We start from the raw sequence: 16198 nt of genomic DNA, 5'->3' as shown, positions 1-16198 counted from the left end.
TGACATGGAGTTAACCACGTCAGGCACTACAAGACATTTTTTGAAAATACCAATGTAATAGCTCAAGAAAAAAGGAATTTAAGAGATCCAGTGTGCATGCTTAGTAAAACTGTGATGGAAGAAGTGCAGGGCACATATCCTCAAAAAATAAGGCAAACAGAAGCCAAAAGCTTAAACAGGGCCATCCATTGTGCTGACTCATGTAAACATACTAAAGGCTAGAGACATTCTTTACAGGACAAACACAGTAGTCAGACACGCAATTTCAAGTACTCTCCTTCAGCATGCATGTTAATTATAAGGACTACTGAGCCAACTGCTTTGACACAGCTGGGTTATTGTCCATGCCTGCTAGAGTGATTTTATCACACATTCAGTGCAGTATGTAAATACCTTTACTATCAGGTTGCAAGGAGGATGTGCTTGTCCAAAAGGCCATGGGATTAGATTTAAAAAGGCTAAAATTAAATCCTAAAAAATAAATTGTTGATATATAGATGTTTACCTGGAATTTTAAAAGGATAAAACAGACTTACGTATATTCTGCAAGTATTCCATAGTCATATTTCACAGCAGGAAATTTCACCTGTTAATTCTGTTTATCCAACCCATGTGAATGGACTGCACCTATCATCTTCTGCCACATCACTTTACTACACTTTAGCTAATAACAGACAGGATGTGTTCATAATTCTGAGACATCCCATCCTTCTCACAAAGACCCTTCAGCACATTATAGTGGCCCTGTCACAGCCACTGCTTCTGCCTGTGCATCTTTTTGAGACTGTGACAGAAACAATACAACAGAGTATGCAGTCACAATCTCTTCACAGGCTAAGGAAGGAGGCTGACATCTGGTGTTAAGCTACACAACCAAAACTGCAGAGGCCGGTATTTACCACTTGAAACAAAGGTATAGACTAGTTCCACAATACCTATCTACTCAGTCATGGGGATAATGCAAATTTTAGCTGAAGCATACATCTGCTGTTCTCACGCTTTGCCACTCAGAGCAAAGGGTTATATACATACAACATCAACTACATATTTAAGCCCCAAAAGCAAATCCACAGATTCTTTGAGCATTTAAATCCAAGATTCAGATTTAAATCCAAGCTTCAGATGCAGCACTTCAGAGTTTAAGTTCTCTATCTGAAATACCTGTTCTCAGTAAACAAATTTTCATCCTGCATCATACATTTTTATTTGAAAATACTGATGACCTAAAATTCCCTCCTTTAGTTGAAACTCTGGAAAACATGTGGATACCTGCATCAAAACTGAAAGAAACTACCTATTCTCAAGAGAGTAATGAACAGCACAGAACTGACTGCTTAATAAGTTGCATACATGTATAAATTACTAGTTCAACTGACACTCACCTTTTTCCAGAACTCTAAATGAAAAGTTAGATGGTCCATCTTGTGTTGAAGCAGGCAAGTTGTCTACCTTGCTGTCTACAGGCTTCTGAGTAGCAGTTGAGATTTTTGGTGGTTCTGAGATTTCCCGTTCTTTCTGTGCTGTGTTCTGAGATGCTGGAATATGGCCTTCACTCTTTCTTGGGGGATTAAAACTAAAGCCAAAGAGAGAACCCGTGGCTGAAGTATTTCCAAATGTGAATGTCTTTGACTTTTCATTACTGAAAATGCTCTTGACAGATTCAGATCCAAATACAAATTTTGGAGGAGAAACTACTGTTTTTGTTGGTGTTTCAGAAGTATTTGACACCTCTGCAGCCTCTACAGTTGCATCAGAAGTATCATCACCATGGCTGACATCAGTTCTTTCTCTGGTTGTTTCTTCTAGCACAGCTACAGCATTTTTACCACATGGAGATTCCTTTGGTGTATTGGCACGAGAAGAAAGAGGTGTTATCAGTGTTTCTCTCTCTTGGGCATGCTTTGCTTCATCAAAAATTTGCTTAAATGAGTCTGCAACATCTTGCAGCTTGAATCGCACAGCCAGAAGTTCTACTTTTCTTTCCCCCTCTGCGAAGTCACATGCAGTCCATACCCACACTCTGTCAGATCCTTTCATTTGTTGCATGTTCATATCTGGTGTTATCCTATGATTGGCACAGAGTTTTAGTACCTGGTCCCTTCTCATTACTATACGCACTTGTTTGTTGTCATAGTTCTGCAGTATTTTGATATCGCCAATCCCTCTCTCTTTCCACTGTTTTGCATCTTTGTCGTATCTGTAGAGCTTGGCTCTATGACTGAAGACAACTTGCTCATTTTCCTCACCACTGGTCACTTCCACGAGATCAGGCAGAGGTACCACAGGTTCAAAGTACTGTCCATCTCTTTCCTCTTCTTGAGTAACATCAGAATCTTCATCTGTGCCTACTGATGTTCTACTCTGATTCTGTTTGGCAGGAGATTTGGATGGGCTCAAAGCAGATTTAAAGCTGAAACTAAAACCAGTGGTAGACTCTCCAAATCTAAACAGATTTTTCCTTACAGGGCTACTGGCAAGAGGTGATGCATATACAGAACTACTTACACTATCATCCAATGCCTCTTCACGCAAGTCATAGTTATCCCACTCCAGAGTAGGGCCTGTACTTTCAGCATGTGGCTTTATAACCAAATCAGAAGTACTGCTGGCACAAGCAGGGTTTACATTTTCCTCTTCTGACAATTTAGTTTTGTCATCTGTCAGAAAAGTTTTGAGATCTTTTAAGTCACACTTCATTTCTTCTGCTCTCTGTATGAGCTGAGCTGTCCTACCTGTATCAACAAGTTTATGGGGTGTCTGCAGAGGTATATCTAGTAGTAGCTTCTGACATTCTTCAAACTTTTGTTTGAACTCCTCAGCCTGCTCTGGTGTCTTGAATTTTGCTGCCAGATGTTCCAACTTTGCATCACCATCAGAGAAGTCATTGGCCATCCACATCCATGCTTTGTCTGAGCCAGACAGCTGTTTCAAGTTCATTGTTGTCGTTATCCAGTGATTTGCACACACCTTCAGTACCTGCTCACGCCGCATCAATATCCTTACTTTGCCATTAACTTCATTCTTAAGAATCTTCAGACTGCCCACCCCACGTTCTTTCCACTGGCTTGTTTCTGGATCAAACCTGAACAGCTTTACTCTCTGGGAGTATAACACTTTCTCATCTTCTTCTCCTGTAAATGGTTCTACTTTTTCAGGCATCTGAACTATAGGTTCAAAATGGATATCATCGCTGTCCTCTGTCTTATACACATCATCATCCTTCTCACCAAGGTCAGCAGATGTGTTTGCTTTGTGATCTGTTTTAGAATTTTGTGAAGAAAACAGCTTTTCACCTGCACCTGAAAAGCCTTTGAAGTTAGGATCCTTTTTGCCAAATTGAATGCCTTCCCTAGGAGTACTTTTTGCAAGCTCAGCAAAAGTAGAAGTGCTACTATTCTGCCCAAAAACAAAGTCACTTTTCTCCTTGGCTACTGTTTCTTGAAATTGGAATCCAGTTCCACTATCTGAAGGCGATTCCTTTTTGTCTTTTTCATCAATGCTTTTTAAGAAACCCGTTGTATGCTCTTTGGATGGTTCATCTTTCTTAGTAGTATTTTTAGTAGACTCCTGTATCCCAAACTTAAACCCACCTTCAGGCATTTGCATTGAAAAGTTAAATCCTTCCTTTGCAGACTTAGCTTCAGTATCAGAAGAAATCTGAAATGTAAATGGTGGTGTCTTGCCTTGCTCAAGACCAAACTTAAAGCCTGTTCCCAACTGTCCTCCAGCAAGTTCAGGTAATTTACTTTTCAAGCCAAAAGCAGGAGTTGACAAAGCATCACCAGCTGGCTTACCAGATGGATTTGGTTCTTGGCAGGCTACACAGGCTAGTGAAGAACCTTCATTCCTCACAAAACAAGTACTACAATCCCACTGACCTTCCTTTTTAGTAAAAAGCCCTTCAAACCCATTTTTCAGTGGCTTACTTCTATCAGAAACAGAACCAAACCCTGGAGCAGCAGGTGCCTGAACAGTTGGTATGGATGTATTTGGTTGATTTTGAGGTTTTGGACTCTGACAGGAACAGGAGTTTACATCTTTTGCTTGGCATACAGAGCAGTCCCACTGACCTTCTTTTTTAGAAAAAGCAGCACTCAAGTCATTTTGAATAGCCTTTGGAGCAATCGCTTGGCAAAATTTAGAGGAATTTTGTTGACCAGATACCACTGTATTAGTTTTGTTTGGATTCTGGCAGCTGATACACTTGGAGGCAGTAGGTTCATTTCTTCCTGAACAGACACTGCAGTCCCACTGACCTTCCTTTTTAGCAAAAGCAGAGCCAAACTTGTCCTGCAGTGTGTTGTTACCACTCGCTTTGAAACTTGCGGAGCCAGTTAATGGGGTGCCATGTGTTTCCCACATACCTGGATTTGGACTTTGACATGATACACAATTCTTTGCAGCTGCTTCATTTGGAACTGAACATTCTTTACACTCCCACTGATCCTTCTTCAAGAGATGCTGCCCAAACCCACCAGAAGAACAGGCTTGCTGAGCATCCTTTCCAAATGAAATAGTAGTGCTAGATGCAGTGGATGTAGCTGTAAGGCTGCCTTTGCTGTCAGGTTCACTGCTTGCTCCATCTTTTGAAAACTGAAAGCCCAAGTTCATGGTCCCAGAAATGGTTCTGCTAGGCTCCCTGGTGTCCTGATTTGCTGTTTCTTTTGCAGTCCCAGTGTTCTGAGCCACAGATGTGTCAGCATTTGATCCCAAGGATTTTAAAATATTCTGTGCCTCCTCAAACTTCTTTTTGAAGAGCATTGCTTCTTCAGGTGTTTTAAATCTAATTGCAAGCTGTTCTGGTTTGGGCAATTCATCTGCATAGTCTAATGCATGCCATACAAATGACTTATCTGATGCAGCATTTGGAGTTAATTTCATGTCAGTATTTATGTAGTGATTTGCACAGATTTTCAGAACTTGGTCCCGTCTCATTAAGAGACGAAATTTGCCAGATACTTTATGTTTCAGTATTTTCACATTTCCAATACCTCTTTCTTTCCATTCTTTAGATTCTGCATCAAAACGGAAGAGCTTGGCCCTGTTGCAGAAGAATTCTTCTTCATCTTCCTCACCTGTCTTTACTTCAATCTTATCAGGAAGTGGCACCACAGGATCAAAATGAGGACCATCATCATCCTCATCTCCACCATGGGTGCTTCCTCCCTCTGTTTCATGACTTCTATTGGCCAAATCTGAATTTGAAGCCATAAATACAGGTTTACTTGGTTCTTGAACGCTAAGTGTATCATTCTTCTCAAAACCCATGTTTTTGTGTGCATTTTGGCCTGTGTTTTCTCGAAGAGAGATGCCTGGAATATGTTTACTGCTAAAATTGAAGATATTTCTTGAACTACTTGTGGGATCGTTAACTGGCTTTTGTTCAATGTATCTATCATCCTGTAAAGGTTTATCAGATGTCAGAAGATCCAAGAGGCTTTCTCTACTATTAAAAGGTGCACCAAGAGGCTGTGGTGCAACTTGAGGGGGAGAAGAAAAAGTAAAGTCTCCATCATTAGACTTGAAGTTAGGTTTAAATTTAAAAGTTGTCGGCTGACTTGGCTGTGCTGATGTTGGCAGAGGCGTTTTTGATCCTTCTGCTGTTCCCGGCTGTCCAAATTTAGGCACTGCTTTTGGTTCTGCAGGCTTTAAAGTGGGTGGCGTGACTGAACGGTTTGTGAAATACCCCGGTTTAGGCAGCGTTGGATTGGTGCTTGCCTGTGGGACACTGTAGTTGTAGTAGTCATCACCCGTACGAGGGGAAATGAGGCTAGTACCAGGAGAATCAAAACGCAGAGGTGGGCCATACATTTCTTGGGAAAACATACAACCAGAAGTGTTTTGCAGAGGTGGCGTATGCATTGGTGGTGGTTGATAGGAATATATATGTGGCTGAGGTGTAAGTCGGTTCATGCCATAGACAGGAGGCTAAAGAAAAAGCAGAAAACAAGCGCTCTGCTTATTAAGGTAACAACGACAAACAAAATCTTACTGTGCTGAAGCCCATGTAAACATGTACTCTTAAACGGAAGGCATGCTGTCAAGTTTAAACCTAAACTAGTTTTACCTTAGTTGGAACCAATTAGTTTAAAAACTTAAAGGGCATTTGAGAACAAGCATTGAAAAAGGGGCACAATATGAGTGAGTTTCTTTTTAATGAAAAAAAGCTTTGCAAGCTCCATTTTCTTTTACCACACAATTAAGGGGGGAATAGTAAAGTGCTATCATACATAGACTGTAGGAGAAATGTACACACATATAACATTTTTCTGGCTTTTCCTCCCAAACTCCAATTCCCAAAAGTTAAGCAGAGAGACAAACTACAATTTTATCCCTAGCAGTCTAAGTTCACCAAATTCTACATAAGGAACTGCAATTACATCCAGCTATGTACAGAATCAAAACCAGTCAGTCATTTTCAGGAGATCATTGGAAGCAACTTAAGGAAATAAACTTTCTCACCTTTGTTGGTGTTACATTGGTTGCAGCAGTTCCCAGAAGATACTGAGAGTTATAGGCAGGTGACTGGCTGTAGAATACAGATGGGCCAGTGGTAGCAACTAAAAAAGGAACACCAGGAAAACAGTTAACATTTAACTTTTCTTGTTGTTTTCTACAGACTCCTCCCAGCAATCAGTTTTAAACTGTGAATCACTAATGCACTTTAGCATTACTTTCAAAAGTCATATTTGATTTAGCTAACCATTTAGATAAAAATTCCACAGCAACTTGCCTGTTAACGGGGCTTCATGAAGATTTTGTGCTCTCTGATAACTATCTGGCATTGTATCTGTTCCATAGTTTTCAGCAGGCCACCGATGAGATGCATTTGTGTTGGAATTATTAAGTTTCATTTCTTGCATTTCATTCTGTCAAGACAGGATGCCAAGCAAGAGTGTATCTATTGCACAGGTGTTTGTCAAAGAAAATATAAGGCATGATACCTACCCTTTTGCTATTCAAAAGCATGTTCAAATGGGGGGGCTGGAGCATAATTAAAAGAAAAACAAACCAAGAAGTATCTGCCAGATCATGCAAGGCATGCCCATGGAGTACAAAGTACTCATTGTATTCTAGAGCCAGAACAAGCCAGTACAGAAGCCAGAACCAAGTGGATGAGTACCAAGCTGATACGAGCAGAATTCCTTCTACATACAGAAGGAGTCCCCTAGATGTGTTGCCTCAGCACTCCTGTCCAAGTCCCAAAGAGGAGCTTCTAAGCAGAAAGATTTACTCTAGGACTCATCTTGGGCAGCTTTTTACAGAAAAAAATTCTAGGAATTGTAAGTTAGCCCCTGCTGTTACCACTAGATCCTTACCATAACTAAAAGGCCAATAGTTCTTTACTGAATATGGTGACAGAATTTTTACCTTTAAAGCTTCCACTTGCTGACAAATCATTTGAAGTATAGATTTATGGTCTTCTGCCCACTGAGGGGGAGTTTTCGGAGAAAACTAGGAAAAGAAAAGTTAATTGATTCATTTGAATTTTTCTTACAAGTAACAATTCCCTGAAATAATAACTGGCTAACATACCTTGTAGGTCTTAGTTGGTGAAAGAGAGAATTTGGTTGGTGACGGAGTGGAATGTTTCATTGCTGAATCTACAGTTCGTGACAGACCATTTCTGAAGGCAAGACTTTCCTCTTCACCATTCTCACCAAGTTCCTGGATCACTGAATCTAACACTTCCCTCACAGTTTCAATAGACACTGGCAACTAGAAAGTTGTTTCAAATATGAGTCATGACTGCAATTCTCTCTCAGAACAAGAGAAACTACATTCAGAATTCTGGCTGAGCAATTCACAAGTCTTTCATTACATATATACTGAGGTCTTTTTCAGCAAAGCTCTAAACCTGTTAAGATTCACATAAGAGAACAATTCACACAAACAATTACATTTTTTCAAACTATCAAACTAAAAGACAGTGGCAAAAGCTCTGTGTTTACATTGGAGCTTTCACCAACAGCGCAACCAGGATACCACATGATCTGGTAGGTTACAGAAGTTACCCAGAATTTAACTTGCCTTAATAGAAAGCCTGGTCTAAAAAAATCTAACCTGAATGTAAAGGATTTAATTTTTCAAACAGTAACCTAAGCTACTGCGTCCCTTGGAACAAGTTTTTAAAGCAAGAATTACTTACTTTCTCAGTTAATGACATATCTGAGGAGCTTTCTGCAATAATTTTCATTAGATAATACTTGGCTTTAAGAAGGTAGGTTTTGTGCTCCTCATGCTCTTCTGGCAGCATAACATCATTTTCAATCTCTTCTGCTTTTCTTTGGAAAATCTAAAGAACAGGATGCAGAATGAATAGCATCAGACAGAAGGAAACTGAGTAAAGAGAAACATTTCTGGGTAAAGCAACTTACCACAGCAAGATTCCAGTATGAAACCACATTCTCAATAGCTTCAAATGCTAATAAAGCATCATCAATTTTGCCATCAACTGCATCCAACATAGCAAATGCTATCTGTGCCTCTTCTTCATACGCTGCAACCTGAAAGACCTACAAACAAAATGAAGGAAAACTTGTACTTAAAAATGGAATGACATAACCTTTTTTCCTAAAATACAGGGAGAATTCTTTTTCAAGGAAGTTGGTACTGAGGGTGCTCAATGCCTTCAAATCATAAACACCATTTTAAAGGTAAGACCAAAGTTGTAAGGAGAGATTTTCTCCCTTTATAAAACACTATTACCAAATATCATCTTTAATAGTGATAGTAATAACAATATGGAATACTACAATGTAGACAAAAATCCCACAACTATGCACGATTCTGACATAGACCCTCTCTTCAGCCTTGGCTCAATCAATCTGTACCTGAATGTCTACACTATGGAAGTGTTTGAAGAGAGGATCAGTAGGTTCAGAAATACTCCTCTTCTTTTTGATAGTTTCCAGCATAGGCAGAACTTTCTTCCAGTAGTAGACACTTCGTCCAATATATTCCTTCTGGTCATAGAAGGAGTTAAGGTTAATTCCCTGGTGAAGGAAAGGGAATAGTTGCATATTATTTCAGCAAATTCAAGTCAAAATCCTATTCCTACATATCCTTCTCCTATTTTCTTTAAGAGTTCCAAAGTCTTTCTCTGACATTAAGAGTAGCTATGTAAAGTAACATATGTAGAAAATAACACTATAGCTTAAGACAAGAATACTTTATAGTGACTAGACCAACAAATTCGCCTGATAAAATAATCAGCTGTTCTTAATAACACACATTCATCCAATCTCCCATCCCGAGTCTGTTCACAATTTAGAAAATAAGAGGAAAACACTTTGGCTTCCACATATTTAAAAATAATCTCAGCTTACTGTTTTCTGCAAGCTTTTTGCCCAGTGTATGATTAAGGCAGGTTGAAGGCCGTGCTTCTCCAGTGTTCGCAGAGTACTTATGCCATGCTGTACAATAAGCCTCAGTTTTGCTGCTGTTCCTGGTCTGAATATCAGAAGAAACATTCCTTGATTAATATTTTCTGGCTTCCATCTGTTTACATACCATTTCTTTGATGAATACAACCTGCAACTTAAGTCCTAACTTGCTTCTACATTAGAAATGCATTGTTAGAAATGAAAATTTTGTTTTTAGAAATCTTTCAAACATATCAAGTCCCTACTACAATAAAGCTTCAAAACAAAGCTGCAAAAAACTAAAACAAAGCTGCAAAATATGTCCAAAAAATTTATTTTACAAGATTCTATTGGGACCAATCCAAGCTACTGCAGCAGATACTCCCTTAAGGCTTGATCAAACACTTCCAAACTGAAAAAGCCTTACATTGATTTTCTCTGAAGAAGAGTACGAACAGCATCCCACCAGGATCTTTGCTTTTCAGTATAGAATTGCTTGCATATTGGCAATGGCAAGAATTGAGGTTGATGTGCACTATAGTGAGAATTAAACTTCTCTTGCAGTTGTAAGCTGCTAGTGAATACCACCCCAAGTAGGAATACCTGTTTGTAAAAAATAAAGTTATTAATTAACAAAAAACTTAATTTGTATGGTACATTAAAGAACTTAAAAGTTCACTTACTTCAAGGTCTAACAGGCAAATAGATTCAGGAGCATCTGTCTCAAGTCTTGATGTTTCTTGGGGCAAGTGAAAAAGCTGTTTTAACCACTTGCGCATGGGAGGCAAGACTGACATAGAGTTCCACTGCAAGCCAAGCCACACGAGGTGCTGGAGACTGCCGTTGTGCAATCGAACTGCACCTATGCAAGAAACAAGGTTGGATGCAAATGTCAGCTTGCTGCAAGTCCTCAATACTACTATCTGATCAAAGCTGGATTTCACATTTCTCTCTGTCAGAGCAGCCAAAGATACTTTACAGACCAATAAGCACCAAGATTCCAGTTTTACTTATGAAGGGTTACAAACTTCAGTCAGAATAGCCAAACATACCAAGTTCATCTAAGTGCTCAAAGCTATCAGCCGCTTAAGCTTCTGAGGGGATGACTCTCATCATTTCCATTTTCACTTTATTCAGTCCAATAGGTAACTAATTTTAGCAAAATTTTATTCTCCAAAAGTCCTTAAGGAATTATTGAAGAAGAACTTCTTTACATTGCAATGAAGTGTAAGTCTTTCCTATGACATTTAGCCAACTTTGGACAGCTATTCCAGGTATTTGTCTTTTGCTGCAGTACAAATATTTGTGTACCGGTACCTCTTCCACAAGTATTTGCAGAAGACATTTAGGTACACAAAGCTGTGCTGAGCTTCAGAAAGTAACACCTCTTACCAATATCGTATTTATGAAGTTCCCCTTGCACTGGTACTTGTGTACTGACATTTCCAATATCATCTGTGCCGATAAAAGACCTCTCCCTAGAAGCTCCACTCTCAAACAGGCTACCAAACAATGCAAATGAACCGCTATTGTTTGCAAATGATTCCACAATCTCTTTAAAGAAGTCTTGCTTGCCATGACTTAAGTTCAGCAGCATATGACCTAGAAAACAAAAATATCACTTCACATAAATAAAGAAGCGAACACAAGGAAAGTAGTACTTGCTATGCTGGACTGCTCTTTACTACCGAAGGCTGGATGGGAATCAGGATTTCCCCTTAAGAAACCTACAGACTGTTTAGGTATGTTCTGCCTGTAATTAGGTCAGTGTTTCAGCACATAGGCTTTCCAAGCTTTTAGTGACAACAATCCCAAGGCATTTGTAAATCCAGCTCTTTAGGAAAACAAAGCCCTCTTACCATGACTATTCTAAGGGCATTGCAAGTGACCTTAAAATAAATAGCTGTAATATAAGCAGAGGTCTGTATTAATGAAATCCATTCTGAAGTAAATGAACCTGATGTCTAGGGGTTCATCTGTTTTCATCTAGGCCCTCTAAGAATTTTGTAGACTTAAACACTGTCTATACTTGGCAGCAAAAAGAACAAAGCTGATGAACAAGTGAAAGGATGAAAGATCAGGGAAACAAACTAATATTTTCTTTCCCTCTTTGGGCTAACAGTACTTGCAAAATAGCATCAGCAGGCAGAAGCTATTTCCAGTACATTTGGATGCTTTAGGTTTTAACTTTTATATTTTTCAAATCCTGTACTGCCTAGTGTGTAACTCTGAAGTTTCATGTAGCCTGTTAACTTCTGCTCTCTCATGCCAGGTAAACGTAACAAAGCCTCTCCAGGCCTGCTCTCCAAGGACACTCAGACTGTCCTAAGCCCAAAAAGTATAGACCAAAAGCCTCTAAAGTGAGGGGCAAGCTTGGGGAAATTACATAATTAACTGAAGCTTTAACTGGAGAATTAAGCCTGATATGCAAATAAACCAAACTTATAAAAGTGGGAAGAACTTGTGACCTGCTGTCCATCTTGGGGTCCATTTTGACAGTATCCTCTGGACTCCCCAGGGTGTACCTTTGAAGGCCCTTCAAATAAATACCTAGCTTTATTCCCTTATTCTTGTCTAGTCTCTGTTTTTAGGTGGCCACTTCAGGCATCAATTTAACAGATAAAACCTCAATTCTACCTTAGCGTGCTGGAAAGTCAAAAAGGAGGAAAAAAACCAACTACTATTGAAACAAAGAACACACTCTACCAGCATGCTTAAGACACGAAAAATAACTTTAGGTGTCAGAACCAAACCACTGTTCTATTTACATATGTAGTCAGAATCTATGAAGTTTTACTATATATTGGAGTGATAACATTACAAGACACACAAATGTGTTCTTTAACAAATCTTAGCCTTTACAGTAAATCTGCAGCACTAAAATGGAACTATGCAGCTATTTTTTTATTACCAGACTGGCTTTTTCGATCACAGGCCAACATTTCTAGCATATCTTGTCCAGTTTGATCCCCCTTTATGAGCTTTGACTTTGGTTTAGGAACCTGGTGAAGTAAGGAGAAAATTGTTACATGTTTTTCACAGTAAGAGCAGAACATTTAAATCAATCTCAGAAATTAGGAAAGCTTCTTTTTAGCATTAGGAAGCTATAGGAAAACAGGCATTATTCATTCTGAAGGTACACACATTGGGTTGTAGTTCTGTGTGGGATGGGCGAAGAGAGCAGAGAACCCACCTAAACCCCAGAGATGTGCAACTATAGCTATTAAAAATAACATTAAGTGTACACAAGAGCGAGTAATACCTGCAATGCAAGCAATGGTATAAGAAAGATAGTCAAGGCAAAGAACTTTGGTTTTTTTAAATTCCATTGTCTATCCAACAAGTATATTAGAACTATTCAATTCCTCTCCCTCTTTCCTTACAGGAATAACACTCAACATGTGTATTTGTTGTATTATGAAAAAGGAAATATACTGCAGGAAATAAATACAATAATACTTAAGAATCAGGTTACTCTGGCAAGGGGAACAGTTGAAGGTATACTTTTACCCTATTCAAGTCATTTGAAACTTTTAAACAATTGTGAAAGAGAAGGGTTTGGTGAGTGAGAACAGAGTTCTCCTTTAGATACACAAACACTAGTTCATCTCAGGAATACAGGAATTCAACACATGCACAGCAAGAACATTTCGAGAAAAGCATCAACTAAAGGCTTAGACCAAAAGATCATTTACCTGGAAACTCAGGAGATAACACAATGCTGCTAGTTCACACACAGCTCTCCACTGTGCCTCATTGTCTTGGGCCATTTTCAGCAGCAAAGCTCCAGCATGCATGTACAGCTGTCCTTTCATTTCCACAAAGGTACGAGACAACTCGTCAGCCACACTCACATATGGCTTCACTGACTGAAGCGCACGATCAAAACTAAAATGCAGAGAAGACTCATTCTAAAGAGAGTCCTGGTAAAAGCTATAGCAGGTGATTTTGGTTCATGCTATTAACTGTGTATTAAGTAACTATGAGTCAATGGTAAGTACTGTTTCTATTGCTCAAACTCAATTGATTGTTACTAGAAAGTACAATCACCTCAAACTCCCAAAGCTCTCAAGTTTATTGAAGTAAATATTACTGTAAGATACTTACAGTCTTTTTCATCACATTTTTCCACAGCTACTTTCAAAACTATTGTCCTGAACCACGTTGATAAACTTGTTCACTACTGCAGATTTAGAGACATACAGGAGGTATTATTCACTCAGCCCTTTCTTTTCATTCATTTATCAGAAAGGTCCAAAATACTGTTCAACAGGCTCTTCAAAAATAGAAGGTACTATAAAAATTCTAGTAGCTGTAGATCACTACACAATCCCCACTCAGGAGAGGCTTTCCAGGAAACAGCTAAAACTATTTTTCAATTACTGGAAAAGACTCTAATGGCTGTTAATGTTGCCATGATCTGGAAGTATTTCAGAGGTAAACATCTTGAAAAGCTCTAATAAATCAGAAGCAGAAAACTCAAGATGGTCAGTGTTAGAGGGAAAAAAAAATAAAATAAAACACACTTGGTATTAAATATTCCTCATCCATTCTGTATTGCTTCAAATACTCATGCAACATTAACAGACTCAAGAATATTTTTACAAAACAATACAGCAATATAACCACCATTGTACTACTGAGGAACAAAGACAAGTTAGTAAAACCAGTAACAAAGGGAAGATAAGGACAAGAAAGAAACCCAGACCTTAATCAAATTATTGACTACAAACAATACTACTCTAGGTGCACCACAGATGGTAAGCCTTTTTGTCAGCTGTAACACCACCAGTTTTCTCTGAAGGAGACTTCTTACTGCTGGTGGTTTCCTCCCTCCCAAATATACTACATACACAGAGTTCCTAATTACTCCAGTGTGTTGTGTTATTTAATAATAGAATGACTAGGACAAAACTGATTCACAAGAGGCAGTTTTGGCTTTTCAGTTGGACTTTTGTTGCTTTGTTTGGATTGGAGTTTTTCAGGTGGGTGTTTGCTTCCAGTTGTCTGGGAAATCTGGATTAGTCAATTGCTGAAGAACAGAACAATGTTTTCCAACTGAAAGGAAAGAAGGTACAAAGACACAGCATATAAATGAGTCTTCTGCACGGCTGCGTGCTGACCATTCAAACATTTGTCAAAAGACAGCTTGGGGTTTACACCCAGTAAGAACTGCTCTTGGTGGACAGTACAGGAAATCTCCTCTATCACCCAAAAACAAGATAAGCAGTGAAACAGAAGCTTGGCTGATGTTACGTGGCCCTAAACAATTCTTAGAGGGTTTTTTCTTACTACAGAAAAGTTTAAACAGTACCTTTCCAGTGCCTCTCTGCATTCCTGAACATCTCTAGAAGAAAGTGTCAGTTTGACAAAGCTGGAATAGGCCAGCAGATGATCTTTCTTGATAGTTCTCCAGTTATTTTTATCAGACTCCAAGTCTTGTAAAGATTCCAGATATTCCTAAAGAAGAAAGTTCATCACAGGATAAGGAACAGTCATCCTTCCATGAAGGCAAGGGCAGTACTTCTCCAAAACACACTAGTAGCATTTATTGCATAATCCAGTTTCACAGGTGAGACCTTAACATATTCTTCAGCAGCAAAGTTCCAGGGAACTATTTGCTTGAGCAATTTTATCCCTAATGGAACTGCTGTGTCTAACCCAGCTTTTGAAGTTAGAAACTCAATAGCTCTATAAAGCTTAATTTTAGGGAGAAAATTCGAATTAAAAAAAAAAATACACAAGAAGTATTTTGTAATTCCACTGGTTTCAGCAGACTTGCATTTGAAGGAGTTAAATCCCTTGAGAATAGCTGTCAGAGTAACGACACTAAGAGAAATAGACCATGTAAAAAGATACGGAAGACTATCACAGGATCAAAATATGATTAAACACCTCAAAGGTCTCTACAACACAGGAACACCATTCCAAGCTTGACTGCAAAGGTATTCTCTTCTCTGCCTCCTGACAGTGGAGCACAGCATCTTTTAATCTGTTATTTGAACGGTAGAGAGCAACTAGTCTGATGTTTATGTAGACATCATCTGGTCTTTGATAAAGTTCTGCTTGAATCAAGTCAAAAAGCTGATTCCACCCATCTTCACCTCTACAATCCAGTAACTGCTCCTGTTGAAACATGAAGGCAAGATGTTAATATTTCATTTCCCACATCAGTCTTTTGAGCAACTACAGTACCAAACAATAGTCTTTCCTCCACTACATAGACTACATCACTCAGGCTACAATACTCTTAAAAGCTTTCAGGTATTACGTAAAGTTTGGGAAAAAAAGCTCAAATATTTAAAAATGTAAGTAACTATCACAGAAGAAAATCCTCAGAAGAATTTGCCTCTTACCAAGAGTAAGAAATGCTTCTCAAACCATTTGGGTCAAAGACAGCCTACCATGCCACAGACTATACCTTGCTTAAGAAAGCCCAGGCACCTTGAGACTTCAATGTGGCTGCTGCCCAGCTACACAAAATTAATATATCCGTGCAAAAGTGACATTGCATGGCTGAAAGTATGTACATGGTATTTGAGAATTACAGCATTTCTCACATTCTGTAGAAATGATCATAATGCAGATTTGAAAACAAAAGAGCAGTGTAAAGCAAGAAAGTCTGAGTTCACAGATTGGCTACCTTCCTGCCAGTGACACAACAGAAAGAACAAGTGACACCTATCTCATTGTTAACTTCTTCACAATTTCTCAGCATTTTGGAAGAGGATTAAACTTGAAATATTAGAAAAGGTATGAAAGCATGCAGCTGCAGCTTCCTTTAATGCTGGACAAAAATGTCAGACTAGAAAGAGGGTAACATCTAATACTGT

At 38.9% G+C, this 16198-nt stretch overlaps 1 protein-coding gene across 1 annotated transcript in view; it reads right to left on the bottom strand.

The window, feature by feature from the left end:
- The window catches only part of RGPD4 (RANBP2-like and GRIP domain containing 4), a 33497-nt gene that overhangs the window by 15362 nt on the left and 1937 nt on the right, over positions 1 to 16198 (bottom strand). Inside the window, exons 4-20 of the mRNA XM_017736992.1 lie at positions 15261 to 15491; positions 14680 to 14825; positions 13061 to 13253; positions 12277 to 12367; positions 10758 to 10967; positions 10049 to 10227; positions 9793 to 9968; positions 9330 to 9453; positions 8835 to 8996; positions 8379 to 8516; positions 8150 to 8296; positions 7537 to 7719; positions 7372 to 7455; positions 6734 to 6869; positions 6463 to 6560; positions 1383 to 5928; positions 394 to 471 (exon numbers count right to left, since the gene is read on the bottom strand). Coding sequence (XP_017592481.1) covers positions 394 to 471; positions 1383 to 5928; positions 6463 to 6560; positions 6734 to 6869; positions 7372 to 7455; positions 7537 to 7719; positions 8150 to 8296; positions 8379 to 8516; positions 8835 to 8996; positions 9330 to 9453; positions 9793 to 9968; positions 10049 to 10227; positions 10758 to 10967; positions 12277 to 12367; positions 13061 to 13180 — 6472 coding nt within the window. The 5' untranslated portion in view covers positions 13181 to 13253; positions 14680 to 14825; positions 15261 to 15491. The remainder of the gene's footprint in view (positions 1 to 393; positions 472 to 1382; positions 5929 to 6462; positions 6561 to 6733; positions 6870 to 7371; positions 7456 to 7536; positions 7720 to 8149; positions 8297 to 8378; positions 8517 to 8834; positions 8997 to 9329; positions 9454 to 9792; positions 9969 to 10048; positions 10228 to 10757; positions 10968 to 12276; positions 12368 to 13060; positions 13254 to 14679; positions 14826 to 15260; positions 15492 to 16198) is intronic.

The sequence above is a fragment of the Corvus brachyrhynchos genome, unplaced genomic scaffold (assembly GCF_000691975.1).
Source record: "Corvus brachyrhynchos isolate BGI_N302 unplaced genomic scaffold, ASM69197v1 scaffold83, whole genome shotgun sequence".
In the NCBI taxonomy this organism is placed as follows: Eukaryota; Metazoa; Chordata; class Aves; order Passeriformes; family Corvidae; genus Corvus; species Corvus brachyrhynchos.
The sequence above is the reverse complement of the archived record's forward strand: the minus strand, read 5'-3'. Positions and strand labels throughout refer to the sequence as shown.